This window comes from Lissotriton vulgaris, chromosome 1_1 (assembly GCF_964263255.1).
Source record: "Lissotriton vulgaris chromosome 1_1, aLisVul1.2, whole genome shotgun sequence".
NCBI classification, from domain to species: Eukaryota; Metazoa; Chordata; class Amphibia; order Caudata; family Salamandridae; genus Lissotriton; species Lissotriton vulgaris.
The window spans coordinates 1,111,656,983-1,111,679,909 of NC_141685.1; the positions used below are offsets into that span (position 1 = coordinate 1,111,656,983).

Genomic DNA, 22,927 nt, shown 5'->3' on the forward strand with positions numbered 1-22,927 from the left:
CATCATGGTTGCAGGCTAGGCTCCTCCCCGTGATTGTAATTCTTAATGGCAATAGCTTAAACTTTTGTAAATAACTGTTGTGAAGATTATGTTCAGTGACTAAAATCCAAGAACAGAAGAGAAATATTAACATTTTTTTGTGACATTTGCAATAAAGCTTCAAACATTGAGAGAACAAATTTGAACTAGTGATGCTGTGGTTGCGCTGGGTGATGCTGTGGTTGTGCTGAGTGATGCGGTGGTTGCGCTGAGTGATGCTGTAGTTGAGCTGAGTGGTGCTGTGGTGGTGCTGAGTGATGCTGTGTTGGTGCTGAGTGATGCTGTGTTGGTGCTGATTGATGCTGTGGTGGTCCTGAGTGATGCTGTGGTGGTGTTGAGTGATGCTGTGGTGGTGATGAGTGATGCTTTGGTGGTGCTGAATGAAGCTGTGGTGGTGCTGAGTGATGCTTTGGTGGCGCTGAGTGATGCTGCTGTTGAGCTGAGTGGTGCTGTGGTGGTGCTGAGTGATGCTGTATTGGTGCAGAGGGATGCTGTATTGGTGCTGATTGCTGCTGTGGTGGTGCTGAGTGATGCTGTGGTGGTGTTGAGTGATGCTGTGGTGGTGTTGAGTGATGCTGTGGTGGTGATGAGTGATGCTTTGGTGGTGCTGAATGAAGCTGTGGTGGTGCTGAGTGATGCTGTGGTGGTGCTGAGTGATGCTATGGTGGTGCTGAGTGATGCTGTGGTGGTGCTGAATGAAGCTGTGGCGGTGCTGAGTGATGCTGTGGTGGTGCTGAGTGATGCTGTGGGGGTGCTGAGTAATGCTGTGTTGGTGCTGAGTGGTGCTTTGGTGGTGCTGAGTGGTGCTGTGGTGGTGCTGAGTGGTGGTGTGGTGGTGCTGAGTGGTGGTGTGGTGGTGTTGAGTGGTGGTGTTGAGTGGTGGTGTGGTGGTGTTGAGTAGTGCTGTGGTGGTGCAGAGTGGTGCTGTGGTGGTGCTGAGTGGTGCTTTTGTGGTGCTGAGTGGTGCTGTGGTGGTGCTGAGTGGTGCTGTGGTGGTGCTGAGTGGTGGTGTGGTGGTGTTGAGTGGTGCTGTGGCGGTGCAGAGTGGTGCTGTGGTGGCACAGTTTTTTTTTGCGACAAGTGATGCAGTGGCGTTCAGTGTTGCTGTTGTAGCGCATAGTGATGTTGTTGTGCCCCTGAGTGATGCTGTGGTGGTGCTGAGTGATGCTATGGTGATTGAATAGATAGAGTGAGTGAGATAGATAGATAGAGGGAGGGTGAATCATAGAGGGAGGGCGATAGAGGGTGAGCAATAGAGGGAGGGTGATTGAGTGATGGAGGGTGGTAGAGTGATGTTGTGCGTTAGAGTGATGTAGGGCGATAGAGTGAGGGAGTACGATAGAGTGAGGGATGGCGATAGAGTGTGTGAGGGCAGTAGAGTGATTTAGGGCGTTAGAGTGATGGAGGGCAGTAGAGTGATGGAGGCCGATAGAGTGAGGTAGGGCGATAGAGTGAGTGTGGGTGATAGAGTAATTTTGGGTGATAGAGTGTGTGAGTGCGATTGAGTTATTGAGGGTGCTACAGTGAGTGAGGGCGGCAGAGTGTTTGAGGGCGTTCGAGTGAGGGCGGTAGAGTGATGGTGTTAGAGTAAGGTTTGTAGAGTGAGTGCGTATGAGTGAGTGCAGTTGAGTGAGGGCGGTAGCGTGTTAGAATGAGGGCGGTAGAGTTAGTGTGGTAGAGTGAGTGCGTTCGAGTGGTAGGGTGATGGTGGTTGAGTGTCAGAGTGAAGGCGGTAGAGTGAGGGTGGTAGAGTGTTAGAGTGAGGGTCGTAGAGTGGTAGAGTGAGGGTGTGATAGTTGTAGAGTGAGGGCAGTAGAGTGTTAGAGTTAGGAAGGTAGAGTGAAGGCGTCAGGGTGGTAGAGTGATTGCGTTAGAGTTGTAGAGTGATGTAATTAGAGTGTGCGCCGGTTTTTTTTATTTTTTTTCCGTGTATTATCTCTCCCGTACATTGAGCGTTTACAAGTGAGTGTTATTTTTTCCCATATATCTGTATAAAGATATATATTTTGCAAACATGTGGGTGAATATTTATTCCTGTTTGTCCGCCTAGTGTAATAATAAAATACATTTAGTGTGCGTCTTTTATAAGTACAAAGTGATGTTGTGTTTTGTGGCGATTTTTAATTTTTTTTTTTATTTAAGCATTATTTTTGTTGAGTGTTGCAAGTGTTGTGCGTAGTTTTGTGTTGTGTTGAGTGTTGCATGTGTTGAGATGAGTGTTGCATGTGTTGGGATGAATGATGTTGTTGTTGCACTTAGTGAAGCATGTGTTGTGTGTTTTGATGTTGTGGTGTTGTAGATTAGTGTGTTGTGATAGAGGGAGGGAGTGCGATAGATGGATTGAGGGGGATTGAGTGATGGAGGGTGGTAGAGTGATGTTGTGCGTTAGAGTGATGTAGGGCAATAGAGTGAGGGAGTACGATAGAGTGAGGGATGGCGATAGAGTGTGTGAGGGCAGTAGAGTGATTTAGGGCGTTAGAGTGATGGAGGGCAGTAGAGTGATGGAGGCCGATAGAGTGAGGTAGGGCGATAGAGTGAGTGTGGGTGATAGAGTAATTTTGGGTGATAGAGTGTGTGAGTGCGATTGAGTTATTGAGGGTGCTACAGTGAGTGAGGGCGGCAGAGTGTTTGAGGGCGTTCGAGTGAGGGCGGTAGAGTGATGGTGTTAGAGTAAGGTTTGTAGAGTGAGTGCGTATGAGTGAGTGCGGTTGAGTGAGGGCGGTAGCGTGTTAGAAGGAGGGCAGTAGAGTTAGTGTGGTAGAGTGAGTGCGTTCGAGTGGTAGGGTGATGGTGGTTGAGTGTCAGAGTGAAGGCGGTAGAGTGAGGGTGGTAGAGTGTTAGAGTGAGGGTCGTAGAGTGGTAGAGTGAGGGTGTGATAGTTGTAGAGTGAGGGCAGTAGAGTGTTAGAGTTAGGAAGGTAGAGTGAAGGCGTCAGGGTGGTAGAGTGATTGCGTTAGAGTTGTAGAGTGATGTAATTAGAGTGTGCGCCAGTTTTTTTATTTTTTTTCGAGTATTATCTCTCCCGTACATTGAGCGTTTACAAGTGAGTGTTATTTTTTCCCATATATCTGTATAAAGATATATATTTTGCAAACATGTGGGTGAATATTTATTCCTGTTTGTCCGCCTAGTGTAATAATAAAATACATTTAGTGTGCGTCTTTTATAAGTACAAAGTGATGTTGTGTTTTGTGGCGATTTTTAAAAAATTTTTTTTTTATTTAAGCATTATTTTTGTTGAGTGTTGCAAGTGTTGTGCGTAGTTTTGTGTTGTGTTGAGTGTTGCATGTGTTGAGATGAGTGTTGCATGTGTTGGGATGAATGATGTTGTTGTTGCACTTAGTGAAGCATGTGTTGTGTGTTTTGATGTTGTGGTGTTGTAGATTAGTGTGTTGTTGGTGTCAGGGCCCGTCTCGCAGGATTCGATTGATGAACAAAGGGGTCCACCTCCAGATGTTACCAACACCCTGAATAGAATCACAGGGTGTTCGAACCATCAGGTGAGGAATAATTGAAGAAGAAAAAGGACCGGGGAAGGGAAGGGGTCAGCAGGGACAAGGGATCTGAAATGACAAAGCACAGAATATATAAATACTGAGCTATATCAATAACCTATCCTTAATAATTCCCACTAGACCTTGGAATACCTTTTAGAGCTGTATTCAGTCCTCCAGCTACAACAAGAAAACCCTAGTCCAGTCTCCTGTGAACAAACATATTGGTAAACACGTTTTCAAGATACACCATATCATAAACATCAAACCAGATCCTTGTTGTACACACCATATAATGTGGAGTTGGACTGTCTTATGTCCCTTATAATCAAAAATACCGTTGTATGTATACACAGACCCTTTACTGTTCATATCCCCAGTGATTGTTAAAACCTTATCAGAGTTGGAGAGTCATAGCCTCTGAGAGCACTCCAATTAGTATATCCACACACTGTCCTGGTTTATAGTTAGACAAACTAGAAGACTACGTAGAGTTAACTCCACTCTAGACTCCTATTAATTAGAACTCAAGAAAAACGGCAACAAGAGGTTGCGACCACCCCTATGCTCCGCTTTGACCGAAAGAAAGTTTAATGATCAACAAATCCGGCAACGGGTAGTTGCGACCACCACTCTGCCCCGGATTAGCCACACGATTTAGCATACGGCGGCGTGTAGAGGCTCTACTACGCTCCGCTGACAAGTCTATCACAAAAGTTCTTTTTGAACATGAAAACACATTCACGGCAACGCACAGTCACCAACCATGGCGTTCCGCAGACCGAATCCAAATTCAGCCGCACTCATGTTTTCGGCACGCATCAGCCGATGCATATCCTCCGATACAAAAAGCCAAACAAACAAGATTGTGTACACGAGAGCAACGGCTCCCAGCGTTTCCTTCCACACAGTACCTTAATAAAGTCGGGTTCACAACAGCTAGTTCAGGAACAATAACTGCTCTGGATACAAACACAAAAACAGGAACCTCTCAGCACAACTGACGAAGGACTCAGGATTACGCGCATCCTCCCTCAGCATTCACCGGCCAATATACTTCCTGATTGCAAAGGCTCATGGACGTTGTAGTTCCATACAGTTTAGGCAGGCGCAGCTAGGTGAAACCTGACAGTTGGAGCCTTTGATGTATAGTGATGCTGTATTTTTTTGAGTGGTATTGTGTAGTTGTTTAGTTGTGTTGTGGTGTTAGTTATTGATGCTTTGCTGGTGCTGTATGAGTGTATTTTAGTGTTGCTATGTTCAGTGTGTGATGTGTATATTTGTAGATATGATGTTGTGAAAGTGTTTTTTAGCATTATGTAATAAATGAAATGTGTATCTAACTTTTTTGTATTTTTTTGTGTTTATTCATATGTTGACTGCCTTTTTTGATGCTTATGTATGTATTTTAGAAAAAAAATGGGGGACGCAATGCGTCCCCTTGACGCAACCTACGTTTAGTAGGTCAGCGGTCTAGTTTTTTTTGGTTTTCCTCTTGCAAGTGTACCATTTTTGATTGACGTTTTATTTCAGCCAATCGGAGCACTACGTTTTTGACGTTGCGTTTCGATTGGCGTGCGTCAACGGTGGAATTCCCCAGAAGATCGAGAATCGCGGGTGCGGAAGGCGTGTTCTTGTTCCTGTGCTGTTGTTGCGTTGTTAGACAGGTAAGACTTTATTTCTAACTGTTTTATTTATTTAATAGAATGTACTATTGATAGTATGTATAAATAAAGTAAAGAATATGATTTTTTGGTATAAAAATGTAAATCTTTTGTTCGCGACTGTATTACTTTTTTGTTATTTACTTAAAATATAGTTAATTAACTGTTTATAAAGTTGATATATAATGTCTGTTTGTGACAATTTTAATGTATTTATTGGTTGTCTTTGTATTTTTACGTACATGATCTGTATTTTAACTTAGAAGGGGTATGTACTTTGATTGTATTTATGTAATAATTGGATGTGCTAAGTTTTAATGATTTAAATTGTTTATTTTTACAATGACAATGCTTGAAAAGTATAGGAGGCACAGTGTTTAATTGAAGGTGTGTAAATGTATACTTTTGCGAATGTCATTTATGTTTTTAATCTTTATTAACGAAATATGCAAATAATGTAAGGCAACTGCAAATGTGGATGTTTGTGTTTTAATTTGCAAATGTATGTTGACGTTATTTCCATTAATCCTTCTTTTATCTGTGTTGATTGTTTAGCTTTTAAATTTTTTGTTTTGTGAGTGTTACCTAAAGGTGTTAATAATGTACGTATTATGAGTTAGTTATGTGATTGTTAGCTAGTGTCGTTTTTATTTACTTGGTGCATAACAGATCTTGTGCATTTTTTTGTTATTTAGAATTTTCTTTTTTGCATTTTCGTTTTGTTGTTTGGCCTTAGTTTTGTAGTTGTTTGTCTAGGTCTCAAAAGGATAGCGTAGATTCTTTTTTTTAAAGTAGTTGATGTGAAACATTAATAATAGTGTGTAAAAAACTTGCTGTATAGTACTCGAATAAAAAGAGCATGCTAGTTTAATAATGAGGTGAATTTTCTAAACGCTGGAAGTTGTCTGTAGGTGTCATATCATATCAAGTAAGCTTTATTCGGCTTTTGAATTCAAAAGCATAAAAGCAGCAGAAAAAAGATACAAACATACAAAAAATTAATTCAGCAAGTCAATGCATAGTTAAAAGAAAAACAGACTGTTTAGGACAAGCTAAGACAGTTTGGCGAATCAACTATTCAAGATCATAATCCAAAATACACAGAATCCTCCTTTATCATCAGGTATTGTAGTTATTTGGTACTCCGGGGCCAGGATAAAAATCATGCAGATCCCAAATACGGATGGAGCCATCTCCAACTTTGTGCTGGGTAGAACGTAAAAAGGGGGCAATGTTCCTGTGTTTAAACTTAATTAAAATCAGATCTCCCGGAAAATTTTTGGGCAGAGAACCAAGCCACCCCACCCTCCTGACGCTCAATATCCCGCCGTCTAAAACAGATGGTAAATGTCTATGGTTTTTAAGCCAAAAAATGGCTTTATTCATTAGGTCCTGCTGTAGTTCACGTTTACCCGGGGTGAGTTCAGGGACCCCAGAAAGAACGGTAACGTATGGCGCGGCTTCGGGGGGTAGGTCAATTCGATGCCTTCTTTCTGGAAGTCTGTGAGGGGTATGTTTTAGATTAAGAGGAGCGTTGCGACCACTTAAAGTGGGTAGTGTAGGAGGGGGGTCACAAGTTGGAAGTATACTGGAAGCATTGTTCATAGGCCTTTCATGGGTGTTAGTAAGGGTAGAGCATGTGGGTGTCATGGTGTTGGCATTTTGTGGGAGGGACCTTATTACAGTGTTTTCGATCCTGGTCAGCCTCTCCCCCAGATCATTAATTTTTGCGACCAATGGTGATAGAGCACTGTTTAACATTTGTTCAATTTGGGCCAGTAGGGTCAAGTGAAGGGGGGATACGGGGTCATTTGATCGAGTCTCTGCTTTATCCAATGTTAGTGAGACTGGGTTTGGGGCGGATAAATGGGGGCTGCAGAAAGTTGGTTCGGGGGATGCGGGGGGTGTGCAAATTGCTTGTTCAATGTCTCTAACCACTATAGGGGGAGTTAATACATCCTGGGCATAGTTTGTACCGCACATGGCATTCAATTCTTCCCAGATGGACATCGTAGTTAGGAGACTGGATACCGAAGACAACAGTGTACAAATCAAAACGATAGAGAGGGAAAGGTTAGCACCTGACTGTACCTCCTCCTGTGGTGGAACCAAGTGTAGTGGCCCGTCCCGTCCTCCTCTGGCCTCTGAGGGCCACAGAGGGCCCGCCCTTTGCCCGGGCTTCGCCCCGGGCTATGTCCCGCGCGCGTCCCGCGTCGCGGGAATAGGTACTAACTTTATTCACTAAAGGTAGGGGGGTGGGGACGCTGAGGGAAGAGGCAGCAGCTGTGAAACACCGAGCCTGCTCGAACTCGCAGTCCCTCGGCGTGTGGAGCAGTTCAAATCCTTTCACCCCAGGTCAGCCTGCAGAGTTCAGAAGGCGCTTGCAAAGCGCTAGAATCCCGCGTCGTTCTCCCCAGAGGCAAGACACCATGAGCGGCTCCCGCGGAGCGGGGGCCGCGAAAAGTATTTGTAGTGACCGGGTAGGGGGGCGGGGACGCCGAGGGAAGAGGCAGCAGCTGTGAAACACCGAGCCTGCTCGACCTCGCAGTCCCTCGGCGTGTGGAGCAGTTCAAATCCTTTCACCCCAGGTCAGCCTGCAGAGTTCAGAAGGCGCTTGCAAAGCGCTAGAATCCCGCGTCGTTCTCCCCAGAGGCAAGACACCATGAGCGGCACCCGCAGAGCGGGGGCCGCGAAAAGTATTTGTAGTGACCGGGTAGGGGGGCGGGGACGCCGAGGGAAGAGGCAGCAGCTGTGAAACACCGAGCCTGCTCGACCTCGCAGTCCCTCGGCGTGTGGAGCAGTTCAAATCCTTTCACCCCAGGTCAGCCTGCAGAGTTCAGAAGGCGCTTGCAAAGCGCTAGAATCCCGCGTCGTTCTCCCCAGAGGCAAGACACCATGAGCGGCACCCTCATGTAGGTGTTAATTGAAGGTGAAGATAGTTCCAGACAATGTACCCTTCAGAGTGAAGGCATCTTCTTTCAGCAAAGCATTATTGTTAGGTTGATAAGTTGGCAGAAACCTTTTTGATGTTTCCTATTTGTGGGTAAGCTGACATTTTCAGAAGGTTCTGAATCCGTGACCTGCGGGACTCCTGTGTAATGCCTTGTGGACGATGCAACAATCCACAGTCTGAGCATGTGGTCTAAAGGGTGCTACCTGTACCTTGGTTGTTTGATGATGAACAAGTTGTGTGTGATAGTAATGTGCTAATCCAGTCTAGGAAGGTTCACCGCAGGAGCAGGGTGCCTCTGTGGGGGAGAACAAGAATTTGCAAGAGTCCCCAAAGTAAGCTTAGGTGATAAAAGACACAATTGATTACGTCCTTGACATTATGAATGAAAGTGAAGCATAATATTAGAACGTTTATATTCAAAGCTGAAGTTATTGTGTGTGCCACGTTGAAACATGTGGTGAAAGCGTCCACTGACGGCCGGTGGTGTGTATGCCTGGTGAAAGCGTGCACTGATGGCTGTTGGTGTGTGTGTATGCCTGGTGAAAGCGTGCACTGATGGCTGTTGGTGTGTGTGTATGCCTGGTTAAAGCGTGCAGTGATTGCTGTTGGTGTGTGTGCCTGGTGAAAGCGTGCACTGATGGCTGGTGGTGTGTGTGTGTGTGCCTGGTGAAATGTATTGTAAAACTGTGCACTGCACTCACTTGACACACCACTCTAAATGGTGCAATGCTGCTGACTGTGTTCTGTATTGTAGGGAAGCTTGCAATGGTGTTGTGTGCCCTCTATATACGAAAGAAGCTTGCAATAGTGCTGGGTTGTTCTGTGTAATTTTAGACTGGTGGTGAGTGGTGCCTATTGTCAATATGTCGCTTGTGAATGATGTTGTGTTGGTGCAAAGTGATGCTGTGGTGGTGTTGTTGAGTGGTGCTTGTGGTGGTGCAGAGTGCTGCTGTGTCGGTGCAGAGTGATATTGTGGTGGTGCTGAATGATGCTGTTGTGGTGGTGTGGAGTGATGCTGGTGTGTTGCCGAGTGATGTTACTGTGGTGCTGAGTAATGCTGCTGTGGTGATGAGTGGTGCTGTGGTGTGAAGCCTGTGTGCAGTGTGAGTTAGGGATGTGTGCACTGAGTGAGGGCTGTATGCACTGAGTGAGGCCTGTATGCAGTGCGATCGAACACTTTGTGCAGTGGGAGTGAGGGCTGTGTATAGTTCCACAATATTTGCACTTTGTATTCACGATTGAGGTTTGCAAAACATGGCGATAAAAACTGTGAGCAAGTGTTAAAGCAGCACTCGCAACACAATTATACAAATACAAAAGTGTTTTGCGTAATCCTAGTACTCATTACGTCAAATGTCTAGGCATTTGCAGTGTTGGTGTGTGTGCATGGCCTAAGCAGGCACTTACGGCTGGTGCTATGCGTGTTTTGTGTGTAACAGTGTTTCGCGTAATCCTAGTACTCATTTTTTGTGTCATACTAAATGTGGTATTTTCTTAATCCGCACACGTAAAATGTCTAGGCATTTGCAGTGTTGGTGTGTGTGAATGGCCTAAGCAGGCACTTACGGCTGGTGCTATCCTTGTTTGGTGTGTAACCTTGCACTAACAAACGTAAGAATAACAAAATACCATTTAACCTGCATGTAATAGATTGTGTAAAAGAACGTGGTGCTTTCCACAGTGTTTCTAAAGTTGCTTCCCTTGTATTTTATGGTATTCGGTGAGAAGGCGAGTTTCGCTCCCTTTAGTTTGTATTTGCATTTACACGTAAAATTTCTAGGCATTTGCAGTGTTGATGTGTGTGCATGGCCTAAGCAGGCACTTACGGCTGGTGCTATCCGTGTTTGGTGTGAAACCTTGCACTAACAAACGTAAGAATAACAAAATACCATTTTACCTGCATGTAATAGATTGTGTAAAAGAACGTGGTGCTTTCCACAGTGTTTCTAAAGTTGCTTCCCTTGTATTTTATGGTATTCGGTGAGAAGGCGAGTTTCGCTCCCTTTAGTTTATATTTGCATTTACACGTAAAATTTCTAGGCATTTGCAGTGTTGGTGTGTGTGCATGGCCTAAGTAGGCACTTACGGCTGGTGCTATGCGTGTTTGGTGTGTAACTTTGCACTAACAAACGTAAGAATAACAAAATACCATTTTACCTGCATGTAATAGATAGTGTAAAACAACGTGGTGCTTTCCACAGTGTTTCTAAAGTTGCTTCCCTTGTATTTTATGGTATTCGGTGAGAAGGAGAGTTTATCTCCCTTTAGTTTATATTTGCATTTCACAGCGGATGGCCGACAAGAGATTAGAATCTTTACGACTGTGATTAAAGCACTCCAATCTCCTGGGGTGGTTAGGCCCCAGACGTTTTGCTCTCGCCCCCTCCCCACCTTAGAGAGGGGAGAAGGAAGAAGCCGATGGTGTGCGTGAATGTGAAAGAGTCTGAATGTTGTCGACGTGTGCATGTTGCCGTGCGTGAATGGGAGAGAGTCTGTGGGCTGTGTGAGCTGTTTGTGTTTGGTGTGCGTGTTGCCGTGCGTGAATGGGACAGAGAGAGTCTGTGGGCTGTTTGTGTTTGTTGTGCGTGTTTCCGCGAGTGAAAGGCAGGGGGGGTATGCTTGGAAAGAGTGCACGTCTGAATGTTGTCGACGTGTGCGTGTTGCCGTGCGTGAATGGGAGAGAGTCTGTGTTCTGTGTGAGCTGTTTTTGTGCCTGTTGCCGTGCGTGAATGGGAGAGAGTCTGTGTTCTGTGTGAGCTGTTTGTTGTGCGTGTTGCCGTGCGTGAATGGGAGAGAGAGAGTCTGTGGGCTGTTTGACTTTGGTGTGCGTGTTGCCGTGCGTAAATGGGAGAGAGTTTGTGCCGTGCGTGAATGGGAGAGAGAGAGAGTCTGTGGGCTGTTTGTGTTTGGTGTGCATGTTGCCGTGCGTGAATGGGAGAGAGAGTCTGTGGGCTGTTTGTGTTTGTTGTGCGTGTTGCCGTGCGTGAATGGGAGAGAGAGAGAGTCTGTGGGCTGTTTGTTTTTGGTGTGCGTGTTGCCGTGCATGAATGGGAGAGAGAGTGAGTCTGTGGGCTGTTTGTTTTTGGTGTGCGTGTTTCCGCAAGTGAAAGGCAGGGTGGTATGCTTGGAAAGAGTGCACGTCTGAATGTTGTCAAGCTACGGTGAGATAAGCAAGAGGCACGCGCAGGACAGAGAGAAGGTGGGCGGAGGGAGCAGCTTCAATGAGGCGTGGACAAAGTGAAGAGCCAATGAAAAACAACAAAAGCTTGTGAAAAAAAAGTTTATGGCACAAAAGCGCGTGCCTGTGGCCACGTGAACTCGAAGAAAACCGCACAGAAAAAAGCCTTCGTTTGACGAGTATTTTGAGCACTAGAATTCTCTCCATTTTCCATTCCTGCGGAATGGAAAAGGCGAGACCTAAAAACTCCAATTGATTGAGTGTAGGTTTACCTGTTTATTGTATACATAGATATATGGGCCCAGGTGAGTATGTTGAGCAGGTGAGCCCGCGCTCTATCACCAGCATACTACAAGGTGTTAATGGATAAGACAAACAACATATTGTGCAACACAAACAGCATGACTAGAATAGGAAAGTTAGGAATTATAAAACGGTTTACATCTGTAGCATGGCTTCCAACGCTGGCAAGTGCGAGAATAGCATTTTTGTTCTTTGAATAAACTCAGTGATCGGTGCATAGGAAAGAGCAGAGACAAATGACTACGGGAAACGTGGCCATAATTTAATAAGCTTGACTGGCTGAGCACAGTCAGCTTTTAATGAATATTCTGCTCTGCGTGAGCACACTGAAGTCACACGAGCTCCTCCTCTCTGCCTGCACGCTTTAAAAATTCCACCCAAAAAAGATTGAAAGGTAGTGATTTTGCATAGAGGAAAGCATTACTCTAAGGAAGGCCCCTCAAGACAAACTGTAGAAATACATATCTACAGAAATGTGGGGAGCACCTTCTTTTTCCCAACTCGCTATGTGCCTACACAGACTTCTGGTCCATCTTCTATATTTATCATCGCCCTTAAGTAGTCCTATCTTTGTGTTTATGACAGCGGAACATCTGGACTCTTTCCGTGCATGTGGTGGTTAGTCTCTCTTCTGTTTTCACTGGTCTTCACTCATATCCTGCGACGTTCATCGTAGCCATGGCGCAAGGAAAGCAGAAGTTTAAAGCTCAAAGACCAGGAGCTAAGAAAACCAGTAAACCGGCCAAAGGGCCAGCGGGCAGAAGTGCAGGCGCAGGTGAGAATAAAGGGAAGAGGGTAGGAAGGAAGGTTGGATGTAACCGTTGTGAGAGCCAAGCAGGGAGTGAAACGAGAGAGGTGAAGGATTTAGACTCGGGCGAGGGGAGGGATGTAGCGGGGACAGTTTAGGCAACAGCGGAGGAGGACAGTGAGGTGCCAGTCGGTGGTGACTGCAGCGGGTTAGCGTAAGAAAGAGAAAAGAAGCTGGCTTTGTGAGGCATGGGCTATGTAATGCGGTTCATAAGCCACTACTACGTGCAACGCATACGCAGTAAAGGCAGTTTAAAAAAAAAAAAAAACTGAAATTATGTCTTAACCCTGTATTAAAACCGTTTAGGTTTGTTTTACCTTTGGCGTGGGTAAGTGTACGCAGTAAAGTATACAAGGAAGCAGACCCACGCGAAACGCGGGGAATCAAACGAGAGGTAGGTTGGAGGTACATAGGGTTGTGCATGAAGCGATTAACTGTGGTAGAGATGGTAGTTTTGCGGAGGAAAGGTGCTATAGGATACCCCTACGGAGAACCGAGAGACGAGGCCAGGACAGAGAAGGAAGTAGAACGATGTGCCCATTTTCATTCATATTGCGATTGGTGAGCGAGGAGTAGAGGTTTCATGCAAAGCAGAATCCGTGATTATTGAACTGTTCTGCTTCCTCAGGTCGTGTCATTGCTCCAAAAAAAGCTCGCGTGGTTCAACAGCAGAAGCTGAAGAAGGTGAGTTTTCAGTATCAACAACTTCATGTGTTTGCACAAATGCACACGATTGTGTGAATGTGATTGACAGCATAGGTCCTGCATGGACCCTGCTCTGTCAAACACAGGTGAACAACTGGACATTATGCATATGAGCCCAAGCTGAACTGTTGAGCTGGGGCTGAGCTCGGGGCTACAGAAGCGCCTTGGCTGTCAGAGACAGGTTCCACTCAGACAGCCTAGTGCTCACCAACACTAGTTGTCAGTGAGCCTAACTTTTTGGAGTACCTGTAATATCCTCAGCAGTAGAGAAAGAAGTGCCTGTAATCACAGTAGTGAAAATAAGAATTGTTGGTACTTTGTACCTGTGAGTACCGGCCTATTTTCAGCACTGGCCATGCAGCACATTCTCCTGAGTGCTGTGTCGCCTGGGATTGAAGAGCTATACTGCATTGATAAATTACGTCCTTAAAGCATGTGTTTTTTTTTGTATTTAGATTTGGGTGAGAAATAACTCCCTCTTAATGAAGTACGGACAAAAATAACCTCATACCAATGTATGTGGATGAATGCAGAAGCGTAGAAGAGATAAAACCACTTAAATCAAACCCTGATTTGCCAGCAGGACCAGACTAGCCGTACGCTGCATCAGTCGTTTCCCTGGGAGACTGGTTGCATGGGGGCCAGCTTTACGGCATTGGGGGCTGGTTTTGTTACTAGTGGCCGATTTTACACGCGGTGCTGCAATATTGGCCCCTGTAACAAAAGCAGCAAGCTAGCATTTCCAGCATCCTGGGGGGCCAGACAGGGGCTGGTTTGAGAAAACTGCTAGGACGGCTTTGGGTTCCCAGTCCAACCCTGTTTGGCAGTTATAAACTGCTGTTGTTGTCAGAAGGTGAGGGCCTTGTTCATGCGTTTTTTTTGTACCTAGCTTAGCAACATTCAAAAATGCACAAAATACAGCTAATGTGCCCAGGGTTAAAGTTCAGCAGATCTTGTAGTGATGGACTGCCACCGGCACGGCCTGCCAGGCTGAATGGATGATATCCACAGTCGGCATTGTTGGCTTTTAGGCACCCATCGTTTGTAACTCGCAGGACCCCCATTCTGGCGCCCAAGTTCCCAAGCCTAATAGATGCACAGTTCGTCAGGTCACCAGCACCGTGAACGAAATACATGCCATCTTTCTAAACTCCAGAGTGCCACATTAACCCCAACCATGTGCAACATATAGCATCAAACAGCGCAGACATTCGCCCCTTTATAAACCCATGTTCAACGCCAGATAAAAAAAAAATCAATGGGTTTTAATCAAGGTACATGTTTATAGCCACTCCGTGTGGCTCGTATACAAGCACTCAAGGTCAGGCTTGGCTGCAGACCTTTTAAAAAGACCACACAAAGATAAAGTGGATAAAGATCATCTGGAAGACATCAAATACACAGGGTGCAGTTTGAAGTGAAATTCGCCAACTAACCCTTTCAAAATGTGACCGCGAGTAAATGAAGTTTCAGGGCCCCTGTGCAGCCGAGTGGGAGGAAATCTGTGACTGTGTGAGGCGTGTTAATGTAAAGAAAATGTGTGAAAAAGAATCGACAAGAGATGTTTGCTGGAACTTGAGATGTAGGGACGAGCGGATGAAAAACCTGAAGCATGAACGACTATGGAAGTAGCACTTTCGGCAGGCTTAGGTACACGGAAGGGATAGACCGGGGCACACCACACCAGAAGTACACTTGAGGTACAGCCCACTCGGCTATCCAGCAGCCGGGAGCTGAAAATAGCTAAGAGGAGTCGTGGAGACAAAAAAGCCTAGATAGTCTTCAACAAAACCTACAGAGAGTGGGAGGGAGGGCGAGAGGTCACAATGGAGACGAGAATGATAGCCCTAGGGAAGCAGGCTTTGCTGCCTGCAGATCTCTTCAAGCGATAAAAAAATAAATTACGAAACTAGGCCGTGTCCAGCAATATTTTGAGCGAGGATATGGCGTGACATTTAGTGCCGACTTTGGAACTGGTGAACCAGGCTTGATTCTCGGCTTCGGTTCTCTCTGTGCCTACAAAAAACCAATTTAAATACATGATGATCTTTAACAAATGGAGATCACTCTGATCAAAAATATTTTTCTAAAAGGCACTAATTCGATCTCAAAAGAAAAATAACACCACCTCAAAAGAAAACTGGCTCGATCATATTCCTTTCCCACCAAAAACAGTTGCTTGACAAACCTGCTATAATCCTAGCTAGTGGAGTGATAGTACTTGGTCCCTTGTCTTGGGTAAGGATAAACACTAAAAGAGGCATGGCAAATGCATGCCATAAACAAATGGGAATAAAGAATAGGAGAGAGACAATGGAGCCAGCAAATAGCAAGCCAAATGGCGGGCTGTAAGTCCACAGAGTGAATACAGCATGTTTCGAACAGACTGTGCATGCTCTGCCTAGGGTCGACTTAAAAATGAGATGAGAATGAAGACACAGATAAGGAATGGACACCTAATTATTATAAAAATTAATTCAGTAAACACTACAGCACAAACTATTTAAATTGAAAAGGATTTACAATAAAAACAAATACAAAAATAGGGACAGAAAAACGCATGAAAACAATACTAAGAAAATGAATTATAAATGGATAGTAGTGACAGAAACCGTCACCCGGTGGTAGTCTATACCTGTAAACGTTCAATACATGAAAAAAAACAATTGTGGCCTATTCACAAGAATCAATAAGTAGAACTTTCAAATGTCATATCAATTAAAAACTTAAAAATGGAATGAATACATTGTGTGTACCTTCAAATAACCTATAGTACTGATGTATCAAAATGTTCTTCAGTCATTATCAAGGTTAGCAACTTTCCTTACAGAAGAATAAACTATTCTAAAAGGAAATCTCATTAAACTACATCATCTTTCAAAACCAGTGCTCAACATTTCTTATTAGTCAATGTGATAATCATTCTAATTACTTGTCACGTGTCACTGCTGACTATCCATTTATAATTGATTTTCATAGAATTGTTATCAAGTATTTTTCTGTCCTATTTTTGCGTTTGTTTTCATTGTAAATCTTTCAATGTAAATAGTTTGTGCTGTACTACTTACTGTTTTAGTTTTTGTAACAATTGTGTCCATTCCTTATCTGTGTCTTCATTCTTGTCATTCTCATGCTAATTTTCTAGGTCGAGCCTTCAGGCAGAACGCATGAGCGCTGTCTGTTGGCGACCTATTGTGTTTAGCAAAAAAACTCGAAAAAAGGCTTTCAACCCACCCATTACTTGGGCTGTATTTTGATCATCATCTTCAGAGGGTTTTACGAAGTTATTATCCTTCCAAATGTACCTCCTAGTAAGATTTGAAAGCTTTCAATTGCTTTTTCCTTTAAACCCACAAGGCTTCTTTCCCATCAGGTGAATTTTTAAGAAGTAATGAATGACCTGTAGATTTCCCTGATAGGTAAACTTGGGCAATATAATTCCATTGCAGTGGGTTTTGCGAGAAGAGAACCGAATGTATGTTGACTGCATTTACAATTCTTTGCTGCAGGTCAACATTAATACATTTTAGCTGTGTTCAAAGTGCACCTTTCAACCCCTCAAAGCTTCATAAATTGAGGACAATGGCAGGGCCCTTGATCTTTGTCTAAAACGATCAAGATGTCATCTGACGTATGCAGCAAGTACATGCCCCATGAAATAGTGAAGATCTGTATAAAGTCCTTTAACCCCTTCCATGCGGCCGCGATTCCCCTGGTGTGCTGTAAACAGCACGAACAGGGCGGGCCGTGACGAACCCCAGCCGTCGTCAGCACACGAGCACCATAGTGCATGACGGCTGGGGCTCGTCATCAGCATGGAAGGGGTTAAGGAGCATAATAAAAAAAACCTCACAGAAGGGTTCTGTGTAGCAACGCTCACAGATGTTAATTTACTCAAATTGCTAATTACTCAAGCACAGGTTTGTAAGCTGGTGTACTCCCATTCCTGCTTTTGTTATGCTCTTTGATCATAGTTCTGCCTCGCCACTTGCAAGATTTGTCTGTATGCTCTTTGGTGTACAATCCTAATAGTTTTTTGCTTAGTCAAAGTACTTGAAAAAATCTTAAAATGGTGGCCAGTTGTTCTGGTTTTTGATGTCTTAACAATGCAGATTAGGAGTCTTGTAGTGCTCTGAGCAATCTTGGTTCACCTAGCCCAACTAACCAACCTTGGTTCTTCGGCCTTAGCCGTAGGTCCAAAACTGCTGCCTTACTTAACCGCATGCGCGCTAGCGGGTTTTCCCGCTGCGCGCTGGAATTTCAAAAATCCAGCGTTACGTGACAAAGCCAGCACGTCATGCGCGCAGCGCAGGTAACGCCCATGACGAGCTGGCTTTGTCACCCGCATCGAAGGGGTTAAATCTCTTCACTGGCTGCCAGTTCGTAAACTCATTTCTTTTAAGACCCTTACCATGGCATTTAAAGCTCTTCATGGTATTGGCGCCCGCTACCTTAGGAAGAGAATAGGTTTTTACCTTCCTTCCAGAGCACTACGCTCTGCTTTGCTAGCACTGGCTACGGTTCCAGCAATTAGGCGAGCTCTCATTGGGGGTCGCTCTTCCAAACGTCTGGCTCCCCAACTGTGGAACAAACTGCCTTGTGCCGGGACACTCTGCCCGAGCAGCTGAGCGCTTTAAAAAAACTCCCCATAAAATAACATAACATAACCTAGGATATTTAGGTGAAGCCAATTGTGGGCTCCAGAAATACAAAAAAAAAGTACAGTGAACTTACCTTTTCTAACTCCCATTGAAAATTATACGGTCTACACTTTCGTGTGAACATCCTCAGCATCCCTGACACACACATCGTGCTTTTATTCATAGTTTTGTTGATGCACTTCTGAACTCGCAGTATGCGATTTTTCGCAGAGCTGACATTTTCAACCATATTCATCTTTTTAGGTCGAGGTATGGTCCAAAGATTTAATGTTTTTTAGTTGGGGGGGGGGGGGGCTTGAACCCGCCCCTCTTCTCCATTGGCTGGCCTCGTAAATGCTGGCCAGCCATTGGGGGAGAGGGGCGTCACTCCCTTTAAGCCCAGTCTTTTTCGGATTCAGGGGTGTGTTTTTTGCGTTCTTTCTCACTGTGACGTCATCCGTCACTCAACAAAAAACACGCCCCCGAATGCGCAAATGGCGGCGCTTGCCTCCCAGACTTTACACTCCCCGTCACCCTGGAAAAGAAAATCTCAGAGCTCTGCTTCCAGGCTGGGGCCCTCCCCGGAACCACCATAGCTGGTACCAAGGTGAGTGAACAAGGCTGTTGCTTTTGTTAGGGGATTATCAGCAGAATGGAGCGGGCCGACTGTGAGCAGCGCGGGAGCAGCGGAGGCGTCTACTGCAATTAAAAAACTTGTGAGCTGAAAACTTTTGAGTGCAGATGGATGAAAGCGCAGCCGGCTTAAGGAGAGTAGGCCTCTGTAGTGCGATCAGTGATGTCAGGTAATCTGTCAGTGCTTGCGTAAAGCGCTCCAATTTATTTCCTGGCTATGGAGTCACCTTGTTTATTGAATGCAAACTTTTTCCAACATAGCTCCTGCTGAGCTGTTCCGTGCTCACAGCTCTGTGTTTTGTATGTACATGCCGTTATGTCGATCACGCACATGTGCGTACTGTGTTAATGGTTCGTTGTTGCAGAAACATGTCGTGTTCACAGGGTGCTTATTTTGTATGCACATTCAGTATGTATATACAGTGTCTGCGCCTGGCTCATTCATATATGCGTTCTTTGCTCACATGTTGCTATTTGTATGTCTGTTTATTTTAATTCTCACCTACAGATGGCGAAATGACTTTTGTGGACTATACCAGAAACTCAATGGGTTTAGAGTTAGCTGATTGCTTACTTTTGATTAATTTTCTTGTCACTCTCGTTATCTTTCTTATGTGATTGCTTTGATTGCATGTCTTGTATTTGTACCTCCCTGGAGCTCTTTATCATTCTTTAATTTTTTGTGATTGAATAACTTGGCGACTACTCACTTTCGGAGAATTTCTATTTTCTTTAAGAACTAGACAAGAGTGCACGTTCCCTTTTTATATGATGTTTCTCTCTCAAATACCCTCCTACGTGCTCAGTGTTACTACCGCGTGTTTCTTGTGCTTGCTCTCCTGCCCCCTGGTTGTGCTTGCTCTCCTGCCCCCTGGTTGTGCTTGCTCTCCTGCCCCCTGGCTGTACTTGCTCTCCTGCCCCTGCCCCCTCCTTGCTTGTGCTTGCTCCCCTGCCCCCTCGTTCGTTGTGCTTGCTCTCCTGCCCCCTGTGTGTGGGTGCTAATGCAATAGGTCTCGCATATGCAAACGATTAAGCTATTGGCAATGGAAATGACGATGCCATTTATTTATGATTTAAAAAAAAAAAAAGTCATGAGCAATGCCAAAAGCTCTACCTTTAATAATGCAGAGACCATTGCATTGTAAATGCTTGTTTAAACCTGGCCTACAGCACTGTAAACCTAGACCTTTTACGGGCTGTTTTCCCAATGTCTGCACCTGGATGCTTTAAGGATGTCTGTTTGGGCTAAAAGTGTTAATAAATATTATGTGATTCCTGACACCTTTGTCCATGAGACCTGCTTCTTAAAACTATTTTTTTTTGCTTAAGCTCAGTAAACTATCTTGATGCTTCCTGCCACTGATTTACACTGAAAATTATAAAGAAATGTACAAAAAGGGTTTATTTTCCTTTGGTTTGTTAACCTATTCCTCTTCCCAATAGAGCTTGGAAGTAGCAATCCGCAATCAGATTGAGCATGATGTCACAATGAGGGCCAGCACAAACTTCCACAAAAAACTGAGTATTCTGAAGACACCAGAGACTGGCAAGAAGAAAGGAATCCAAGGGGGCAGCATGAGCGGTGGGGGAACATCCAGCTCCAAGCATGGTGGTCACTGAAATTCAGCCACCCTCCAAGCATAGCAGCTGCCAAAATGTGACTTTCTGGAGAGTTGCAGCTACTGGAAGATTTGGTGTCTCACTTTAGAGGCTTTGGCATCTGAAAGACGGTGCAGTTGGGAGAGCAATCCTTCAAGGCCCTCCCTTTTTAGGACTTTCACTTGTTTATTGACTGTGAAACTTCCTTTTTGGATTGGACAGTTTGAGTGTGTGGTTAATTGAAATAAAATGGATTCCTTTGGAGGTCATCTCCTTATTTGTGTGTGTTGGGGAAGCTAATTAACCAGCCTATTTGGGTTCTAGCTTTCCTAAGCAGGTAGAAACGTCACTTCTCTGGTAAGACTAAAAGTGCCAAGACAGAATTTCAATGTTGCGGAGCAGGATCTCCACCCCTTTCATTAAAGCTTTTAAATAAACTCTTCATCCGCTAATTTTAACCATGTTCTGTCTTTTTTAGGTCTCGCCTAGCCAGCGCGCATACGCTGCCCTAGGAGATGACCTTTTGGAATCGGTTAGCTCTTTTCAAGCACTTGTGCGTGTGACGGCATCCACCTTGAGGGAGCGAGCAGGGGCGTGCGCATCTGCTCGCTCTTGCAAGGTGAATGCCGCCACAAGCACAAGTGCTTGAAAAGAACTGACCAATTCCAAAAGGTCACTTGTGCTTCTGCGCCCAAACCCTCCCCTCCGCTCACTCCTTGTTATTACTTTGCAAAGAGGTAATTTCAATGGGCAAATGGTACCAAGGCTGGGATCATTAATGTGTGATAAAACACACTACACACATCTCGCTGGATCCAAGTTGGCCTCTGATGCGCAGTCCGTGTACTTTACAACAGATCTATGATATAGCTCTCTTTTGTAGGGTCATTGAGATGCTCGTAAGGTCCACAAATGTTTGAATTCCCCTGTGTTTGTGAAAAATGCAAAATCCAACATTATTTTGACATTTTGTGAACAGAAATCATAGTTCACGTATTTTCAAAGTTTGGCAACTATGCAGAATTTCACATCCAAGTGGAATTTTATGAAAAAAAAGTTATTGCTTGAGTGTTTCTCCCGGATTTTTATTGTAGAAGAATTTTCCTAAAAAAAGGTTTTACAAGTTTTAGCCTACTTTTGTGTCCTTTTTTTTAAACTTAGCCAACCGCATGATTTTGATGAAGTTAAAACAGAAAACCTCCGAAAGCTAGATGAAGCCAACTTTCACATCTTTAAATATTACTTGTCCCAAGGAGCATCGAGGAAATTGCGACTTTAGGATGTAATAAACGGGTAAAAAGCACCTTCAAGGGATTTATTTAGAATACTCTGTTCTATTGCTTTTGATATATATTTCTAACTGCAAGAATTATTGATAAACTCGCCAGAGAGATATTATTCAAATGTCTTTTATCTAAGAAATATTTTTGTTCATCAGAACCAATGAACCAATCACAAAACAATAAATATTCAAAACACGGGTACATATAGAAAAAAGTTGTATGTTTTGAAATTTATCAAGGGTACTACACAGTTATACAAACAATGTAACAGGAGGAAAATAAATACAATTGTATAATCCTTTAATGTTACATTGTTTGTTATAATGTTCAAAGAACTCCGATGCATTTCGGGCAATGTGCCCTTTCTCAAGGAATACTGAAAGAAGAAGAAATACATAGTAATGAGGAGACTGAATTGTTAGATGAAGAAAACCGTGGTAATTAGTTCGGCAGGCGGAGTGCTCGTGGTTTTGTAAAAAACAACGGTTAGGTGGGGCATGAGAGGTGGACTGTGAAGAAAATATTAGTAAGGTGGTGATATGGGGAGTGGTTGGAATGCTATATTGGCCAGTGTTCAATCTTTGAACATTATAACTCGATAACCATTTCTTTTGAACTGTTCAAATTTGAATCGTTGATATGCAATTAATATCATGAAAGAAAACTACTTATCAAAATAAAGAAAAACTATCTGCACAACTTTGGAATCTTTTTTGAACCAACCCGGAGTGCCTCTTTACCAGGGATGCACACGCAGTTTCATGCACGCACTACCGATTACAATATGAACAAGGACACTTATCCAGTATCCACGCAGGTACCTGCATATCTATCTTTCTAGTTTTTCTCTTTCCTTTTTTTTACGTGTCAGTTATGCCTTACAATACAAACATTTTAGTATTGCAAATATTTTGGCCACACAGCGACCAACACAAACCATAGGGCATAAGTTTGAAGGCATAGCTGGTAGAGCTGCCAATTTTGCAACTAGGGAATTAGCTCGAGTCTGCTATCAGTTGAATACCCTGTGATTCTGGGGAAATCACTTAACTCTCCCTGCGCTGAATAACAAAATGAATCTGGCGTTTTGTAATGTAACTGGTACTCCTGTAAAGCATTCCAACGTCCATGGAGAGAGTTCGCCCTATATAAACAAGCATTGGCATAGCCAATAGGTTTTGTTTTTGGGACCTTATAAGTATTTAGTTATGCAGCACAATATCCTTGGTGCAACAACATCAACTGCTGCATGGCTAAACACTTTTAACGTCCCAAACACGAGACCTATTGGCTATGCCTATGCTTGTTTTTTTAAAGTTGCAGCTTTAAAAAAGTGTGTTTTTGGCTGTAAAATATCATGAAACTTTTCAACAGATACAATTCTCTAGGTTCTAATTCAAAGGAGCCACCCCCTACTAAACCAGTTCATGTCACACAGGAACATACCTTACCCTGTTACAACTTGTTCATGGAAGTCCTCTGCCGGCAACAACTTCATCAGTGTCTTTTATGTACTCCAATGCACAAGGGATAACTTCCACAGGTAACAGATGGTAAACATTTCTGGTTATAGCTGGTCTACTGGCTTTGTTCTTGGTGACCTTATGACTCCTGCTGTCTCCAGACCA

General features: G+C 44.1%; 1 protein-coding gene across 1 annotated transcript; it reads left to right on the forward strand.

The window, feature by feature from the left end:
• Nucleotides 1-12,257: 12,257 nt before the first annotated feature.
• On the forward strand, nt 12,258-21,998 carry C1_1H19orf53 (chromosome 1_1 C19orf53 homolog). The gene is made up of 3 exons (XM_086963621.1): nt 12,258-12,406; nt 13,068-13,123; nt 19,861-21,998. Exons 1-3 carry the CDS (start codon nt 12,310-12,312, stop codon nt 20,035-20,037), a joined length of 330 nt encoding a protein of 109 aa, XP_086819747.1. The 5' UTR covers nt 12,258-12,309; the 3' UTR covers nt 20,038-21,998.
• Nucleotides 21,999-22,927: the final 929 nt, after the last annotated feature.

Excerpts from the sequence above, each read along its gene's own strand:
- C1_1H19orf53 (XM_086963621.1), top strand. The coding sequence starts at position 12,310 with ATGGCGCAAGGAAAGCAGAAGTTTAAAGCTCAAAGACCAGGAGCTAAG. Across the intron at positions 12,407-13,067 it reads GGGCAGAAGTGCAGGCGCAG|GTCGTGTCATTGCTCCAAAA; the intron begins GTGAGAATAAAG and ends CTGCTTCCTCAG. Across the intron at positions 13,124-19,860 it reads AACAGCAGAAGCTGAAGAAG|AGCTTGGAAGTAGCAATCCG; the intron begins GTGAGTTTTCAG and ends TCTTCCCAATAG.